The 19,134-nt window shown below is 45.4% G+C and overlaps 1 protein-coding gene and 1 pseudogene across 1 annotated transcript; both read right to left on the reverse strand.

Moving 5' to 3' along the window:
- Positions 1 to 2,281: 2,281 nt before the first annotated feature.
- LOC144279046 (olfactory receptor 51G2-like) lies at positions 2,282 to 3,217 on the reverse strand. Its single transcript, XM_077840485.1, has one exon. It carries the CDS (start codon positions 3,215 to 3,217, stop codon positions 2,282 to 2,284), a length of 936 nt encoding a protein of 311 aa, XP_077696611.1.
- A 9,536-nt stretch (positions 3,218 to 12,753) lies between these two features.
- On the reverse strand, positions 12,754 to 18,860 carry LOC144279055 (olfactory receptor 51G2-like; annotated as a pseudogene).
- Between the last annotated feature and the right edge of the window lie 274 nt (positions 18,861 to 19,134).

Genomic DNA, 19,134 nt, shown 5'->3' on the forward strand with positions numbered 1-19,134 from the left:
TATGCCAAAGTTCGTAGGTCTCAAGCCTCATGCTAACTGCTGAAGGCAATATCTTACATGATACAAACCTGTAAATTCCTTGCATTACTGCTGATTATAATGAAGCAGAATATAATGCAAAGCAGTGAATATAACAGAGGTAAGCTGGCCCCCTGGGCTACAGCAAATCCCAAAACCAGAAGGCACGTATTATGATCACCTGGTCTGACCAATTCTAGAGCACAAGCCAGAGACCTGCCCCACAACAGTCCTAAAGCAGAGCTGTTAGAACAACATTTATCTCCTCCTGCCTTGATTTAACAATTTTCAGTGCTGGAGAATCTACCACGGCACTTGGTAAATTGTTGCAATTACACTCACTGTTAAAAAATTACACCTTAGTTCCAGTCTGAATTTGTCTAGCTTCAGCTTCCAGCCATTGGATCCTGTTATAACTTTTGCTGCTAGATTGAAGGGCCCGTTGTTAAACATTTGTTCCTCATGCAGGTACTTACAGACTGTGACCAAGTCACCCCTTCACCTTCTCTTCATTAAGGTTCTTGAGTGAGCTGTAGCTCACAAAAGCTTATGCTCAAATAAATTTGCTAGTCTCTAAGGTGCCACAAGTCCTCCTTTTCTTTTTCCCTTTAAGGCAGCTTTTCTAATCCTTTAATCATTCTTGTGGTTCACTCCAATTTATCAACATACTTCTTCAACTGTAGACAGCAGAAGTAGATGAGGGGGAGGGATAGCTCAGTGGTTTGAGCATTGGCTGCTAAACCCAGGGTTGTGAGTTCAATCCTTGAGGGGGCCATTTTGGGATCTGGGGCAAAAATTGAGGATTGGTCCTGCTTTGAGCAGGGGGTTGGACTAGATGACCTCCTGAGTTCCCGTCCAACCCTAATATTCTATGATTCTATGACACAGGATCCCAGCAGTGCAAAATACAGAATAACCTCTCTACTCCTACTCAAGATTCCCCTGGTTGTACATCCTGGATTGCACTAGGTTTTTTAGATGAAACATCGCACTGGGAGCTCATATTCAACTGATTATGACCCCCAAATCTTTTTCAGAGTCACTGCTTCCCAGGATTGGGTCCCCCATCCAGTAAGGATGGCCTGCATCCCTTGTCCCTAGATGTAAACATTTACAATGAGCCGTATTAAAACACATGTTGCTGTGACACACAGGGACAAAGTGAGTTTCCCAAGGTCACAGAAGAATTCCTTGAGTGAGCTTGGACTGAAGACAGTTCTTCTGAATCCCAGGCTAGGCTTTTAACCACTGAACCATCCTTCCTCTCTGGGACTGGTGGCTGGGGAGAGAGCAGCTGGCAGCTCAACATGCTGAGATTACCATAAACTCAGAGAATTAAACTTCTGTGACATCACCAAACAGGAACCCCAAAACAATTCCTTTTCCAGACAATAACACTGAGTCATGCTTTTCTGCTGACTCAATCAAGGAACAAATCCATCAGCTGGGGCACAGAGAGGGGTTACAGTGGACAAGCAACTCCACATGAGCTCCCAGTGTGATACAAAATGAGCTATTGTGACCCTTAGGGATATAGGCCTGGAAGGGACCTCCTGGCATTTGGTCCAGTGCATAAACCTGTCAAACTCCTTTTCAAACGAGCTAGATTGTTTTCCCCCCACTGTTCCTCTTGGGCAGCTGTTCCAGAGCCTCCCTCCTCTGATGGTCAGAAACCTCCTTCTCCTTCCAAGCCTCAGTTTGCTCCTGGTCAGTTTCTCCCCATTTGTTCTTGTGCAAGCACTATCCTCTAGCTTCAGGAGCTCATCTCCCTCCCCGGTGTTTACCACCACTCTGATCCCCACTCAGCCTGCATTGTGGTAGGCTAAACCAGCCAAGTTGTTCAAGTCTTCTTGTAAGACAGGATCTCCACTGTGCTGACCATCCTAGGAGCCCTTCTCTGAACTTCTGAATTCTTCTTTCTGGAATATGACTGCCCAGAATTTTACACAGTGTGCCAGAGGAGGTGTGACGTTATTGACACAAACTTTTGACTGTATAGATCATTGTTGCAACCAAGGTCCTATAGTGGCACCAAAACTTGGACAAAGGAGGTCAAATAAGGTGTATATAAAAAGGTTGTAATTTGCTGGTTATGATTATGCTGTCTGTATGTGTGTATCATTTTGTATTTGAAGTTATGAATATTAGCTAGGTAGTTGTATCTCAATATGTTTGATTCTAAAAAGCATTAGTGAAGCATTTGGTTAGCTTCTTGATTTTGTCTCCCTTTACCAGTGCTGGAGCTGGGTGATGAAGTGACCCTTCACTTGATGAACACCCTGATTATCTTTGCACAAAGGTGTTTGCTTTTCAAGCTGTACACAATTGGATTAATCAGGGGTGGGACTAGCAGGGAAAAGTATCCCAGGAAAACCTGAAGTAAGGGAGAAGAGCCCTTCCCGAATCTGTGTATCACAGACAGGCCAATCTCTGGTATGTAGAAGAGCAGGACGGCGCAGAGGTGGGAGATACAGGTGTTCAAGGCCCTGAGGCACTCTTTGGAGGATGCGACACTCAGCACTGTTTTGAGGATCATTATGTAAGAGAGCAAGATGAGCAGCGAGTCCAACCCCATTATTAGGAGTTTAGCTAACAAGCCATAGATGCTGTTGGCACTGATATCCGAACAAGCCATCTTCATGACGTCCTGGAACAGGCAGTAGGAATGGGAGAGGACATTGGTGCGACAGTATTGGAACCGTTTCAGGAACAAGGGGAGTGGGAATACTATGACCATCCCTCTTAGCACAAACACCAGTCCCATCTTGGGTATTCTTGGCAGGGTTATGATGGAAGCATATCTCAGTGGATTACAAATCGCAATGAAGCGGTCAAAGGCCATCAACAAGAGCACGGCGGACTCAAAGCATTGAAGCGAGTGGATGAAGAACAGCTGGGCAAAACAGGCATTGAGGCTGATCTCCCTAGAGTTAAACAGGTATATGCCCAGTATCGTTGGTATGGTGGCTATGGATATGCCAAGCTCTGTGACGGCCAACATGGAAAGGAAAATGTACATGGGCTCATGGAGGCTTGGTTCAGTTTTTATAGTGAACAGAATGACTAAATTTCCTACTATTGAAATAACATACATGAAGCAGAAGGGGATAGAGATCCAGAGATGCATGTCTTCCTGCTCAGTTAGCCCAGCCAGAAGGAACACTGCAAATTGAAATTTGGTGTCATTGACAGCTGACATAATGTACTGTGAAGGTCCGGAGAGTTTTCAGCTTTCCTTCCTAAAAGAAAAAAGAACAGGAGACTAGATGATATTTAATGATAAATCTTTCTGGTCTCAATGCAAGTCTATAGATGCCCAGTAGCTCAAGGTAGATCAGCAAAAATATACTCTTGGATTCACACCAATGATAGGAAGATAGATATTGCCAGATTGGATCAGATCAAGCCCTGCAATGGACAGCTATGAGATAACCTACTTCAAGGGAAAGTTTCCTGGAGACACAGAGTAGTTAGACATATTCTGTGGTGTAAATCAGGAAGGTGTATAGCCCTACTAAGACTTCTTTTAAAAAATTTCTTCCTATTGTAATTGAATTTTTTGTTTACCCATAGAAACATTCAATCCCTCTTTGAATCAGGCTAAGATCTTGGCCCCATCAATATCTTGTAGCTGTTAAGTTCCACAGCCTTTTTGACAACTGTGTAATTTTAAAATGATGACCTTCACAGACACACCCTGTCTGGCCCTCCACTTCTGAGTGTGGCCCATTGTAGCTTGACATGTGGTAAACACACGGCAAACGCATGCTGAAAATGATCAGACCCGGCACTGAAGCTGTTTCATTGCACCAGTAATAATAGTATTTATTTTCCCCACTCCTGAGAGTCCAAATTATACCACTGCCTCTTTCCAGAACATGGCATTAATATTTAGGGCCAGAATCTTAATTCAGTAATATTGACTCCAGATTCAAGTGTGTCTCTCCAGATTTACATATGTGAATTCAATCCAAACCAGGCTGTGTTAACTTTCCCTTACCAAATCCTCCCGGAGATGCACTCTGACCCCCAAGAATCCCTCCAAGAGAAGCTGAAGTTCTTTGCCTCTCTGTTCTTGACTCAATCCAGAGAAGTCGATCATCCTACGGACTTCTCTTCATCCTCACATGAACCTCATCCTCTCCCCATGCAACAGTCTGTAGATATTTGGTAAGTTACAAGCCAACACAGACAGTTACTTCAGCTGGGTGAGAGAGGGGTTGGTGTCACAAATGGATGAAGAGTACAAACACTGGTGTTGCACTAATGTGCCGTTGAGTGTACAAATTCCTTCAGCAGTGCTCCTGTAACAGGTGATTAGTGTGAATTACTTATGACCACTATTACACTCCCCTTTCCCGCACCTCAATTCTACTCTTTTCTGAATCACTGACCGGTGGTTCTTTTCTCTAGTAACTTTTAGGAAAGACTTGTACAGGTATTGCAGAGGGATTGTGTTCATGACCCTGAATGTAAGAGTTAGAAACAACTTCTGGTCAGTTACCAGGAGACAGTATCATACAGCTGTTCACTGAACAAAGAGTTAACAGCACAAACCCATTGCACACAGTATGTGGAGTACTTTTGACATACTTTCTAAAGCCCAAACTGTTAAGCAGTAAAGTTACCTCTGCTCCTTCCTGCAAAGATTCCAGTGACTCTGCTGCTGGCTTTCAACATACATTCATGTCGTGAAAGTTTTCTTTGTAATAATGTATTACAATGAAAAGTTTTGGCATAATATTCGTACATCTGTACTTTAGTACGCACATGTGAACCACAGGCGCCGAACCCACCAGGACCTGCTTAGCAAGCACAGTCAACCCGCAGTGTGTTGTAGCCCAGGACCCAGTCTGAGGGTGGGAGAATCATGGGATTCCACCCTATGGGAGGGAAGACTATGAGGCCTGACATCTGGCAGAGATGCAGGTAGCCCTGTAATCCTGAGCAGTGTCTACAGGGCAGAAGTGCTGGAGCCCTCAACCAGTCAGGAAATAGAAATATTCCCTACCGGACCACTTACCACAAAGCAACGCAGCTCGGAATTCCTACGTTTCCAATCAAGCAAGAGAATAAACCCTTTGAAAATGCATTTGCTGATTAAATTTCCAGGAGAAAATAAACTGGAGACAATTTGGGAACTAGTCACTGATATTCTGTGGGGTTTCTTCTTGCTCAGCCCATGGCAATGTCAGGTCCAGAGCGCATAGCACCTCTAGAAATGAATCACCCTGGCAGCTCAGCTGAGTCCTCTGCCACAGCACAGAACATCTGCAAATGGAAATAGCTTCCAGCTTTTTTCCCTTCATATCACATTTTAAAGATAGTGAAACCTGCCAACATACCCAATTCCTGCTCAACATGGAGTGGCTGACAACAGAAGCCTTCACCCTTAAGGACAAGGAGTCATTGGATAGGTTGCACAGGCAGCAGCTAGTATCTGTTCAGATAGGGAGGCAAGTGTCTTTATGAAGCATGCTGGCACATTTCCTTGGGGGCCACTTGGCCATCAGGGAACTTCAGCTGCTTGGCTTCGTGTGCACCAGGTTTAGCCCCGTCACAGCCAATGGCAAACTGCGGGAGGCCAAATCACAGAGGATGCATAATGATGCTACCGAAGAGGACTGGGCTTGTCATCATTCTTTGTATAATTCCAGTTAGTCACAGGGCTACTTCGAAGGCGTTCAAGTGGTAACGATGACGCTGTCACAGCTGTGATTTTGCTGAAATAAAATAAAATATAACAATAATAATAATTAATAATATAGGACCATATTTCTCCTTGGCAGCCCCCTGTCTTGCATTACAAATCCAGGGTGCAGGCCAGGGAAGGGAAATTCCACAAGTCTCTATAATGATGCTCCCTTTGGTGGGACACTACTGGGAGTATCAATTCAGGATAAATTGCTTAGAGCAGGGCAGTTACAGCCCAAAACTGGAGTCCCTTTCCTAAATAAGGCACACCAAACCAGCCAAAGAGAGAGGACTTTAGTTTTACCCCACTGGGTAACGAGAAGTTATACAAGCAATTCCCTTAGACACTCCTGTTCCCTTGTATCACCACCACAACCACTCCTTTTGGGGATGAATGGTTATGAAAACCAATACCCCAATAAAAGAAAAAAGGTTCCCCCGATCCCAAAGGACCAAGCCCCAGACGCAGGTCGATATACAAGTCAGATCTTACCCACAACTCACACTGTTGCCAATTCTTTAGAATCTAAAATCTAAAGGTTTATGCATAAAAAGAAAGGAATATAGATTAGAGCAAAAACTGGTGAAAGGAATCAATGACATACAGTAATTGCAAAGTTCTTGGTTCAGGCTTGTAGCAGTGGTGGAATAAACTGCAGGTTCAAATCAAGTCTCTGGAGTACATCCACAGCTGGGATGGGTCATTCAGTGCTTTGTTCAGAGCTTCAGTTTGTAGCAAAGTTCCTCCAGAGGTAAGAAGCAGGACTGAAGTCAAAATGGAGATGATTCACCTGCCTTTTATAGTCCTTTGCCATGTGGCCTGTGCTTCCTTTGTTTCAAACACAAGCTACCCATCACATGGCACAGAAAAATCTTAAGAGTTCTGTCAATAGACATGTCCCTGCATGTCTTACTGAGTTACAAGGTGTATCTGCCTTCTCTCAATGGGTCAATTGTACAGCCGATGGTCCTTAATGGGCCATCAAGCAGGCTAGGCAGAGCTGATACCAACTTCTCTGGGGTGTCACACAGAAGCATTTTCATTTGGGTCAAACGTTTTCGGTAGGTGTAAAAATATCTCTGTTTTCCAGCCCAGCTGTATCTCAAATTATGAGCCTCTGTCACTCATGCTACACGTCCACATCCCTACGTGGAAGCACTAACCCCAATCTGCCTCCCACACAGAGCAGCCCCTGGATGTCTGCTATGGTATCTATGCTAGCTCTGTAACAGAGGGATCCCCTGGAAAAGGCTTATCTGCAGCACCCCACCCATCAGTGGAAAAATGTAAGAACATAAGTCCATATTGGGTCTCAACAATGCTCCATCTAGTCCAGTGTCCTGTCTTCAAACAGGGGACAGTGCAGATGCTTCAGAAGGAAAAAACAAAATGGGGCAATTATTGAGTCATTCATCACCTTTCCTCTGCTCCCACCTTCTGGCAGTCAGAGGTTTAGAGACACCCAAAGCATGAGGTGTGTCCCTGAGCATCTGGTCTAATAGATATTGATGGTCCTATCCTCCATGAACTTATCTACTTCTTTTTTTTTGGATAGTTATACTTTTGGCCTTCACAACATCTTCTGGCAAACAGTTCCAAAGGGTGACTGTGCATTCTGAGAAAAAGTACTTTCTTTTGTTTGTTTTAAACCTGCTGCCTAGTAACATCATTGGTTGACACTTAGTTCGTGTGAAGGGGTAAACAACACTCCCTTATTCACTATCTCCACACCACTCATGATTCGATGGACTTCTGCCATACCCCCCTGTAGCCATTTCTTTTCCAAGATGAACAGCCCCAGTCTTTTTAATCTCTCTTCATATGAAAGCTCTTCCATACCCCTAAACATTTTTGTTGCCATTCTCTGTACTTTTTCCAATTCATAGAATCATAGAAGATTAGGGTTAGAAGAGACCTCAGGAGGTCATCTAGACCAACCTCAAGCTCAAAGCAGGACCAACACCAATTAAATCATCCCAGCAAAGGCTTTGTCAAGCTGAGTCTTAAAAACCTCTAGGATGGAGATTCCACCACCTCCCTAGGTAACCCATTCCAGTGCTTCACCATGCTCCTCATTGAAATAGTGTTTCCTAATATCCAACCTAGACCTCCTGCACTGTAACTTGAGACCATTGCTCCTTGTTCTGCCACCACTGAGAACAGCCGAGCTCCTTCCTCTTTGGAACCCCCCCTTCAGGTAGTTGAAGGCTGCTATCAAATCCCCCCTCACTCTTCTCTTCTGCAGACTAAATGAGCCCATTTCCCTCAGCCTCTCCTCGTAAGTCATGTGCCCCAGCCCCCCTAACTAATTTTGTTGCCCTCCGTTGGACTTTCTACAATATATATTTTTGAGATGGTGCAACTAGAACTGCATACAGTATTCCAGATTTGGGCATACTACAGATTGATATAGTGGCATTATGATCTTTTCTATTTTATTATCAACTGCTTTCCTAACGATTTCCAACATTATGTCTGCATTTTTGAATGCATTTGCACATTAAGTGGATGTTTTCAGAGAACTATGCACAATGACTCCAAGATCTCTTTCTTGAGTGATAACAGCTAATTTAGACCCCATCATTTTATATGTATAGTTGGGATTATGTTTGCCAATATGCATTACTTTGCACCTATCAACACTGAAGTCCATCTGCCATTTTGTTGCCCAGTCACCCAGTTTGGAGAGCTCCTTTTGTAGCGCTTCGTACTCTGCCTGGGACTTAAATACCATGAGTAGTTTTGTATCATCTGCAAATTTTGCCACCTCACTGCTTACCCCCATTTCCAGATCATTTATCAATATGTTGAACATCACAGGTCCCAGTACAGACCCCTGCAGACACCACAATATACCTCTCTCCCTTCTGAAAACTGACCATTTATTCCTAACCTTTGTTTCACATTTTTAACCAGTTACCGATCCAGAAGAGGACCTTCCTTCTTGTCCCATGACAGGTTACTTTCCCTAAGAGCCTTTGGTGAGGGACCTTGTCAAAGACTTGCTGAAAGTCCAAGTACACTATGTTGGGATGGTGCCAAACTGGTGTGATTTACTGAATGAATGATGTGAGCATAACGTGATATGGCTTAAACATGTCTGGGAGGCTGCAGAGGATCTTGGGAGCAAGGTCACTTTAAGCAGAAGCAAGTGTGATAAAGGACCATCACAGTCTGTGTGTGCGATCGAGATTGAACCTATTGGTTGGTAAATATGGGCCCATGGAAAAGTAAGTATCACATGTATAAAGTTCCAGCATGGAGCACAAACTGACCTGGTCATAATCACACAGAAACATCACACAGAGAGCCAGAGTGAATGATTGATGAGTGAGTAAACTTGGTATGATCTTTGGTTGGTACCCCCCCATTCCCTTCTAAAATGCTAATTAGGTAAAAATTAGTAACCACATGCCCACTGGACATGCCTGCACCCCCAGCATGCTTGGCCCCTGTCCCCAGCAGCCAAGCCCAGACAGGGAGTGAGCCCTGCCCAACTGCCAGGGAGAGCAGCCAAACCAGCAGGGGAAATGCACAGGGAAAGGACTGAGCCCCCCTTTCCCCCATCCCATAGGTAACATGAGGTGGGGAGAGTAGGGATGGTTGGATAGGTGGCAGGGGGACCCCAAAAGGGTGGTCAGGGGGTGGGGAGCAGGGGTGTTTGAATAGGATGCAGGTGTCCCTGGGGCAATCAGGGGTGGGGAGCGGGGGGGGGGTTGGATAGGGGTGGAGGTTCTGGGGGGCTGGATATGGGGCAGGGGCCAGGCCACGCCTCACTGTTTGAGGAGGCAAAGCCTACCCCATCCTTCCCTACCTGGCCCTCCATACAATTTCTGTACCCGATGTGGCCGTAGGGCCAAAAAGTTTGATCACCCCTGGTTTAGAAGAACAGACAAGGAGAAGAGAAGCCTTCTGTAAATTGGTAACCACCTTCTCTGTTTGCAAGGCAGGGACTGTGTGTGCCCAGCACAGTAACTGCTTACATATGTTTGTGAAAAAGAGGTCCACTTAGGAGAATGTATAGCTCTTAATGTATAGCTTTGTCTAACATAGGAGCATTGTGCTTGATATAACTCTTTACTACTTATTTAATTCCTTCTTGATGTCACCAAGCCCTATTCAACAAGTATGAGTCACACACACACACCCCAAAAAATATGAGATTGGTTTAAAGATAATGACTTCTAGATATATACATATATGAGTTTCTTTTTCATTTGACTTTGGTTTTTGAGCCCTTGGGGGGCACCTAATTCAGGTTTTCTAGCTTTTCTGCAACACATTTTTAAAAGAAACTTTGTAAAGAAAACTGAGTGCTGAGATTCCCATGCAGTCCCTTAATTCCAGAAATTGGGGCTTTACGAAAAAAACAGGAACTAGTACAAGACTCCCAATAAAATCCCAAGGGGGATTCTGTTGGCCGTATCTCAAGTGGTGCAGCCACAAATGAAGGCACTGAGGGTTAATTAGTGAACATTTCATTCATTAGTGAGAGAGACACTTTCCCCTCTGCACTGGGGTACAGCGCCCCCAGGCATCAGACATGAACATGCCAGGTAAGCAAGGCCATGCACATTCTTATTAAAAATGAGTGTAACCCATGCCCAGTTCCAAATACCTGCTGCTTGCTCTCTGTTGGACATAAACAACCCCCCACCCAGATCTAGCTACCCCCAAACTTGGTGATGTTGGAAGTTTGGATGCAGGTATGAGGTATCCCCAATGCTGGAGCAGCTATCACTGTTCATGGAGCAGGTGGGGGTCAGGACCTGACCGAGGAGCAGCCCAGCAGGGCTCTGTTTGGACAGACAATGCTCTCCAGATCCTTTGCTCTCTGAAACCACGTCCTGATTCCCCCACCTGACTTCCGAGCTGCAGGAGGGGCTCAGAACTCCCTCTTCAAAGGGTGCTGTGCTGATTTTTTCTTTTGTATGATGGGAATTGAGCAGCAACTACCATTTCATCTGAAGTAAATGAAGCCAAATGGCTACATCAAGAATAACAGAATTTATTGAAGCAATGCCTCCTTCCTATTTATAAATTGGGCAGTAGGTAGTGATATGAGCCATAATAAAACACCTGTGGCTGACACACAGAGGGACTAAGTGAGTTGCCCCAGGAGAAGTCTGTGGAACACCATGGACTTGAAGCCAGTTCTTCTGAGTCCCAGGCCAGCACTGTAACCCCTGAACCATCTTTCCTTTCTGGGGTGACTGGCTGGGGAGGAGGCAATTGGCAGCTCGGCATGCTGCGATTACCAGAAACTCAGGGAATTAAACGTCTGTGAAATCACTAAACAGGAGCCCAAGAGCAATTCCTTTTCCAGATGATAACGCTGAGTCATGCTTTCTCCTGCATCTATTGAGGGGAAAATCCATCGGCCAGGGCCCAGAGCAGCGTCATAGTGGACAAGCAACTCCACATGAGCTCCCAGTGTGATGCAAAATGAGCTAATGTGACCCAAAGGGACACAGGCCTGGAAGAGACCTCCTGGATCAGTGAGTCCAGTCCTCTGCTATGACAGGTGTCCCCATCATATCACCCAGTGCATAAACCTGTATAAATAGGGTCTAAATGAGTTTTCTCCTGACAGCTATCTGGGATGGTGTGATACTTCAGGAGCAAACTGTATTTACACAAACACACCTATTCTGCCTAGGTATCCAGCAGATAGAGTGGTGTTGGTCAAAGTGATCAACTTTGGCTGGTGTTGGGTTACTAATCACTATAGTACTGAATTCAGGGTAGTGAAATGCTGTTATCAGTGTTGCTGTCTTTACTGTATGAATAAAGGGGAGCAAAACTGTGCTTAACCTGTCCCAAATGATGGGGTCACCCCCAGCTGAAAGGACCTGATTAAGCCAGGGGCTCAAATGCCAGAGCTCTGTGAAAGTAGGTGGGCTGGGGACAGGTATCCCAGAAAGAAGGTGTGGACTCTCCTTAAGGGTGCCAAGTCTAGTTCAATTTCTTCCTCCCCACTCTTCAAAGGTAGAGCAAAATAGGGTCCATTAGGAGCCTTTGTTATTTTAAGTGCTCAAATGAGAGCTGAAATCAGTTGTGGTGGCACAGCGTTTCTGCCCAGCCTGCTACAAGCTGAAAATATCTAAGAGCCAACCATCACTAAGGGCTTGTCTACACTGGCAAGTTACTGTGCTAAAACTTTCTCACTCAGGAGTGTGAAAAATCATCCCCACGAGAGCAGCAAGTTTCAGTGCAACGACTTGCCAGTGAAGACAGGCTCCTGGCACTGGGAAGTATGCCCGTTGTTGAGGTACAAACAGAGGTGCCGAGGAGAGATCCATGGCCTCAGTCTATTACCAGGACTCCTGTGTGTCATATCATTACTCACACATGCAGTTCTGCACTGCCACAGTGGGGAGTGGGCTGAGCAGGGGTGCTGTGTACAGAGCCATCAACAGTAGGGGTCAGCTGCCTGGATGGATACTCCTTGGGATTCTGCATTAATTATGTCTCTGACATGACTCAGTCACAAGCACCTGGCTGAGGGCATAGGGGAAGAGTGGGGATCCATGCCTCTTCAATAGCCCCTGTAAAAAGTTGGTGCAGCCCCCATGGATCACGGAGCACCCAGAGCACTCAGGAAAAGCAAGGACTGTGACATTTTCATGGCCCTTGAATGTTTAACCAGAGATGGGACAGTGACAGGTCAGGTGTAATGGGAAACAACATCTACATCCCTTCTATTTATTGTCTGTATCAACAGGAATTCTGAGGTGGAGCAGCCAACAATATGGCTCTTTATGTGCCCACATCCCACTGGCCCCTGGCTTTCCATTAACACAATCACTTTGTAAATGTTACTGCCTGCCTTTGTCTCCTTCCCCCAGTGCCCTGTCCTTCCTCACCAGCCCCTCTCCGATTCTTCCAGGCATTATACCCCACCTGAACCTCTCTACAGAGTGGAGAACAGTAGTTTGTGTCATCTTGGATATACAGATCCAGGATATAATATGTGGCTGTGACATGAGTTTTTCATTTCCCATGTCACCAGCTCTGAAGCCAGGTGATGAACTGAACCTTCACTTGATGAACACCCTGATTATCCTTGCATGAAGGTGTTTGCTTTTCAAGCTGTACACAATTGGGTTCATCAGGGAAGGGACCAGCAGAAAGATGTAGCCCAGGAGAATCTGAAGTAAGGGAGACGATCTCTTCCCAAATCTGTGTATCACAGGCAGGCCGATCTCTGGTGAGTAGAAGAGCAGGACAGCGCAGAGGTGCGAAATGCAGGTGTTCAGGGCCCTGAGGCACTCTGCATGGGACACAATGCTAAGCACTGTTTTGAGGATCATCATGTAAGAGAGGAAGATGAACAGTGAGTCCAACCCCATCGTTAAGAGTTTAGCAAACAATCCATAGATGCTGTTGTCAAGGTTCCTTCGCCACTCTGAACTCTACGGTACCGATGTGGGGACCTGCATGAAAACCTCCTAAGCTTACTTTTACCATCTTAGGTTAGCTTGTTTTCTCACTGGTCATTTTGGTCAGGTGCCAGCGAGGTTACCTTTAGCTTCTTAACCCTTTACAGGTGAAAGGATTTTTCCTCTGGCCAGGAGGGATTTTAAAGGGGTTTACCCTTCCCTTTATATTTATGACATGCCCTGCAAATCTCAGCTAGGGTGAAACGCTGGCTGGGATGTCTTCCTGGAGCACTTGGAAAAAACAGAGTTAATAAGACACATGCACCTCTAAATATACTACCAAGTACATAAAGATTAACAATATTTTCCACATCTCAAGGATGATTTTAACCAGTTGATTCTGGGAAACTTTCACAGGAGAAAGAAAAGGAGTACTTGTGGCACCTTAGAGACTAACCAATTTATTTGAGCATGAGCTTTCGTGAGCTACAGCTCACTTCATCAGATGTATACCGTGGAAACTGCAGCAGACTTTATATATACACAGAGAATATGAAACAATACCTCCTCCCACCCCACTGTCCTGCTCACGAAAGCTCATGCTCAAATAAATTGGTTAGTCTCTAAGGTGCCACAAGTACTCCTTTTCTTTTTGCGAATACAGACTAACACGGCTGTTACTCTGAAACCTTTCACAGGAGAGTACATCAGCTACTTTGTTAGAATTTCCTGAGATGTGTTGGATGTCGAAATCAATCTTGGAGAGCTAAACTCAACCGAATAAGTTTTTTGTGATTTCTCTTGGCGGTATGAAGCCACCATAGCACAGCATGGTCGGTTTGCAGGTGGAAACGCCATCCCCAAACATATGGGCATATCTTTTCCAGAGCGTGGACAATGACGTAACATTCTTTTTCCCTGACTGACCAGTTGCTTTCCCTCTCAGACAGTTTTTTGCTGAGAAACACTACAGGGTGGAATTCTTGATCAGGTCCTTCCTGCATTAAAACTGCTCCCACACCACGCTCGGACACATCTGTGGTTACTAGGAACGGTTTGTCAAAGTCTGGGGCCCTTAGTACAGGGTCAGACATGAGTGTCGCTTTAAGCTGGTTAAAGGCCTTCTGACACTTTTCGGTCCACTGAACGGCATTTGGCTGTTTCTTTTTGGTTAGGTCTGTCAGTGGGGTGGCAATTTGGCTGTATTGCGGTACAAATCACCTGTAATAACCGGCCAAGCCTAAGAAGGATTGAACCTGTTTCTTTGACCTTGGGACAGGCCACTTTTGAATAGCATCCACTTTGGCCTGTAGGGGGTTGATAGTTCCTTTCCCCACCTGGTGTCCAAGGTAAGTCACTCTCTTTAGGCCTATTTGACACTTCTTACCCTTAACAGTTAGTCCTGCCTCCCTTATGTGCTCAAAGTTTTTTTGTAGATGTCCAAGGTGTTCTGCCCAGGAATCCGAAAATATGGCCTCATCGTCAAAGTAAGTGACTGCATATTCTCCTAATCCCGCTAAGGGATCATCTACAAGTCTTTGGAAGGTGGCGGGTGCATTCCACAGCCCGAAAGGGAGTACATTAAATTCATACAGCCCGAGATGTGTGGTGAAGGCTGACCTTTCCTTGGCGGATTCATCTAGCAGTACCTGCCAGTACCCGTTGGTTAAGTCCAAGGTAGAGATGAACTGGGCCCGTCCCAGTTTCTCTAATAGTTCATCTGTGCGTGGCATTGGATAGTTGTCTGGGCGAGTTACAGCATTTAGCTTACGGTAGTCCACGCAAAAACGTATCTCCCCATCTGGTTTGGGAACTAGAACCACTGGAGATGCCCATGCACTTCCAGAGGGGCGGATTACACCCATCTGTAACATATCCTGGATCTCCCATTCTATAGCAGTTTTAGCTTGAGGAGACACCTGGTAAGGTTGGCCTTTAATTGGGCGAGCATTACCTGTGTCAATGGAGTGGTATGCCAGTTCAGTCAGTCCTGGGGTGGTTGAGAACATCGGCACATAGCTAGTGCACAGCTCCTTGACCTGCTGTCATTGCATATGCCCAAGTGTCATGGAGAGGTTCACCTCTTCTACACCACCAGCACTTTTCCATTTGTAGTAGACACCTTCAGGCCACTCAGCGTCGTCTCCTCGCTGGGCTGTAAACAGACAAACCTTTAACTCTCTGGAATAAAAGGGCTTGAAAGAATTAACATGGTACACTTTAGGCTTTCGGTTGGAGGTGGGGAATGCTATGAGATAATTAACAGCTCCCAGGGGCTCCTGGACCATGAATGGCCCTTCCCACGATTCTTCCATTTTATGGGCCTGGAGCGCCTTTAAGACCATGACTTGGTCCCCTACTTTGAAGGAACGCTCTCCGGCATGTTTATCATACCAGGCTTTTTGCTCTTTTTTAGCATCCTGTAATTTTTCTTTAGCTAGGGCTAAAGAGGTTCAGAGGGTATTTTTTAGGTTGGTTACAAAGTCCAGAATGTTAGTTCCTGCAGAGGGTGTAAACCCCTCCCATTGCTGCTTCACCAACTGTAATGGCCCCTTAACCTCGCGGCCATATACAAGTTCAAATGGTCAAAACCCTTCACTGGGATGTGGTTCAGCTCTGTAGGCAAAGAGCAACTGCTGCAACACTAGGTCCCAATCATTGGAGTGCTCATTTACGAATTTACGTACCATGGCCCCCAAAGTTCCATTAAACTTCTCCACCAGGCCATTTGTTTGATGGTGGTAAGGAGTGGCAACGAAGTGATTCACCCCATGAGCTTCCCAAAGGTTTTCCATGGTTCCTGCCAGGAAATTAGTCCCTGCATCTGTGAGGATGTCAGAGGGCCAACCTACCCTGGCAAAAAGGTCTGCTAGTGCCTGGCACACACTTTTATCCCTGGGGTTTCTTAGAGCTACTGCTTCCGGCCATTGGGTGGCAAAATCCATGAAAGTCAGTACGGACTGCTTTCCTCTGGGTGTCTTTTTTGGAAAACGACCCAGAATATCCACAGCTACTCGCTGAAATGGAACTTCGATGATGGGGAGTGGCTGGAGAGGGGCTTTGACCTGGTCTTGGGGTTTTCCCACTCTTTGGCATACTTCACAAGACCAGACATAGGTATAAACATCCTTTCCCATTCCCTCCCAGCTTTAGGTTAAAACTTCCCCAAGGTACAAACTATTTTACCCTTTGCCCTTGGACTTCCACTACCACCACCAAACGTTTATCTGGCTTAATTTTTATTAGGAAAGTGTTGTTTCCAAATGTCTTTCCCCAAAAAATCCTCCCAACCCTTGCACCCCACTTCCTGGGGAAGGTTTGGTAAAAATCCTCACCAATTTGCATAGGTGACCACAGACCTAAACCCTTGGATCTTAAGAACAATGAAAAAGCATTCAGTTTCTGAAATGAAGGATTTTAATAGAAGTAAAAAGTAAAAAAGAATCACCTCTGTAAAATCAGGATGGTAAATACCTTACAGGGTAATTAGATTCAAAACATAGAGAGTCCCTCTAGGCAAAACCTTAAGTTACAAAAAGACACACAGACAGGAATAGTCATTCTATTCAGCACAGTTCTTTTCTCAGCCATTTAAAGAAACCATAATCTAACACATACCTAGCTAGATTACTTACTAAAAGTTCTAAGACTCCATTCCTGTTCTGTCCCCGACAAAAGCATCACACAGATAGACACAGACCCTTTGTTTTTCTCCCTCCTCCCAGCTTTTGAAAGTATCTTGTCTCCCCATTGGTCATTTTGGTCAGGTGACAGCGAGGTTATCCTAGCCTCTTAATCCATTACAGGTGAAAGGATTTTTCCTCTGGCCAGGAGGGATTTAAAGGTGTTTACCCTTCCCTTTATATTTATGACAGCTGTTGACACTGATATCCGAACAAGTCCTTTTCATGACCTCCTGGTGCAGGCAGTAGGAATGGGAGAGGACATTGGCATGACAGTATTGGAAATGATCCAGGAACAAGGGCAATGGGAGTATTATAGCCACACCTCTTAGCACACACACCAGTCCCATCTTGGGTATTCTCGGCAGGGTTACGATGGAAGCATATCTCAGTGGGTTACATATAGCGATGAAGTGATCAAAGACCATCAATAAGAGCACAGAGGATTCATTGCATTGAAGTGAGTGGATGAAGAAGAGCTGGGCAAAACTAGCATCAAGGCCCATCTCCCTAGAATTAAACAAGAATATCCCCAGCCTTGTTGGCATGGTGGCTATCGATAAGCCAAGCTCTGTTATGGCCAACATGGAAAGGAAAATGTACATGGCCTCATGGAGGCTTGGATCTGTTTTTTATAATGAACAGAATGACTGAAGCACTTAGAGGAGAGGAAAGTGATCAGGAACAGTCAGCATGGATTCACCAAGGGCAAGTCATGCCTGACTAATCTAATGGCCTTCTATGATGAGATAACTGGCTCTGTGGATAAGGGGAAAGCAGTTGACGTGTTGTTCCTTGACTTTAGCAAAGCTTTTGACACGGTCTCCCACAGAATTCTTGCCAGCAAGTTAAAGAATTATTGGCTGGATGAATGGACTATAAGGTGGATAGAAAGTTGGCTAGATTGTCGGGCTCAACAGGTAGTGATCAATGGCTCCATGTCTAGCTGGCAGCCTGTATCAAGTGGAGTGTCCCAAGGGTCGGTCCTCAGGCTGGTTTTGTTCAATATCTTCATAAATGATCTGGAGGATGGTGTGGATTGCACCGTCAGCAAGTTTGTAGATGACACTAAACTGGGAGGAGAGGTAGATACACTGGAGAGTAGGGATAGGACACAGAGGGACCTAGACAAATTAGAGTCTTGGGACAAAAGAAATCTGATGAGGTTCAACAAGGACAAGTGCAGAGTCCTGCACTTAGGATGCAAGAATCCCATGCACCGCTACAGACTAGGGACCGAATGGCTCGGCAGCAGTTCTGCAGAAAAGGACCTAGGGGTTACAGTGGACGAGAAGCTGGATATGAATCAACAGTGTGCCCTTGTTGCCAAGAAGGCCAATAGCATTTTGGGATGTATAAGTAGGGTCATTGCCAGCAGATCGAGGGACATGATCATTCCCCTCTATTCAACCTTGGTGAAGCCTCATCTGGAGTAGTGTGTCCAGTTTTGGGCCCTACACTGCAAGAAGGATTTGGAAAAATTGGAAAACGTCCGGCGGAGGGCAACAAAAATGATTAGGGGACTGGAATACGTGACTTCTGAGGAGAGGCTGAGGGAAATGGGATTGTTTAGTCTGCGGAAGACAAGAATGAGGGGGGATTTGATAGCTGCTTTCAGCTACCTGAAAGGGGGTTCCAAAGAGGGTGGATCTAGACTGTTCTCAGTGGTAGCAGATGACAGAACAAGGAGTAATGGTCTCAAGTTTCAGTGGGGGAGGTTTAGGTTGGATGTTAGGAAAAACTTTTTCACTAGGAGGGTGGTGAAACACTGGAATGTGTTCCCTAGGGAGGTGGTGGAATCTCCCTCCTTAAAATTTTTTAAGGTCTGGCTTGACAAAGCCCTGGCTGGTATGATTTAGTTGGGGATTGGTCCTGCTTTGAGCAGGGGGTTGGACTAGATGACCTCCTGAGGTCCCTTCCAACCCTGATACCCTATGATTCTATGACTGAATTTCCTACTATTGAAATAACATACATGAAGCAGAAGGAGATAGAGATCCAGTGATGGAAATCTTCCTGCCCAGGTAGCCCAGTCAGAAGGAACACTGAAAATAGGAACTTGGTGTCATTGACAGATGACATAATGTACTGGACAGGCCTTAGGAATTTTCCACTTTTCTTCCTAAAAAGAAAAAGAAAAGGAGATTAGATGATATTTAAAGAAACATCTTTCTGTTCTCAATGCAAGTCAAGAGATGCCCAGGAGTTCAAGGTAGATCAGGAAAAACATACTCTTGGAGTTACACCACTGATAGAAAGACAGACACTCCCAGAATGGATCAGAACAGTAGTTCATTTAGTCCAGTGTCCGGTGGCCAATTCCAGGTGCTTCAGGGGAAGGTGGAAGAACCTCTGC

Source organism: Eretmochelys imbricata, chromosome 1 (assembly GCF_965152235.1).
Source record: "Eretmochelys imbricata isolate rEreImb1 chromosome 1, rEreImb1.hap1, whole genome shotgun sequence".
NCBI lineage: Eukaryota > Metazoa > Chordata > Testudines > Cheloniidae > Eretmochelys > Eretmochelys imbricata.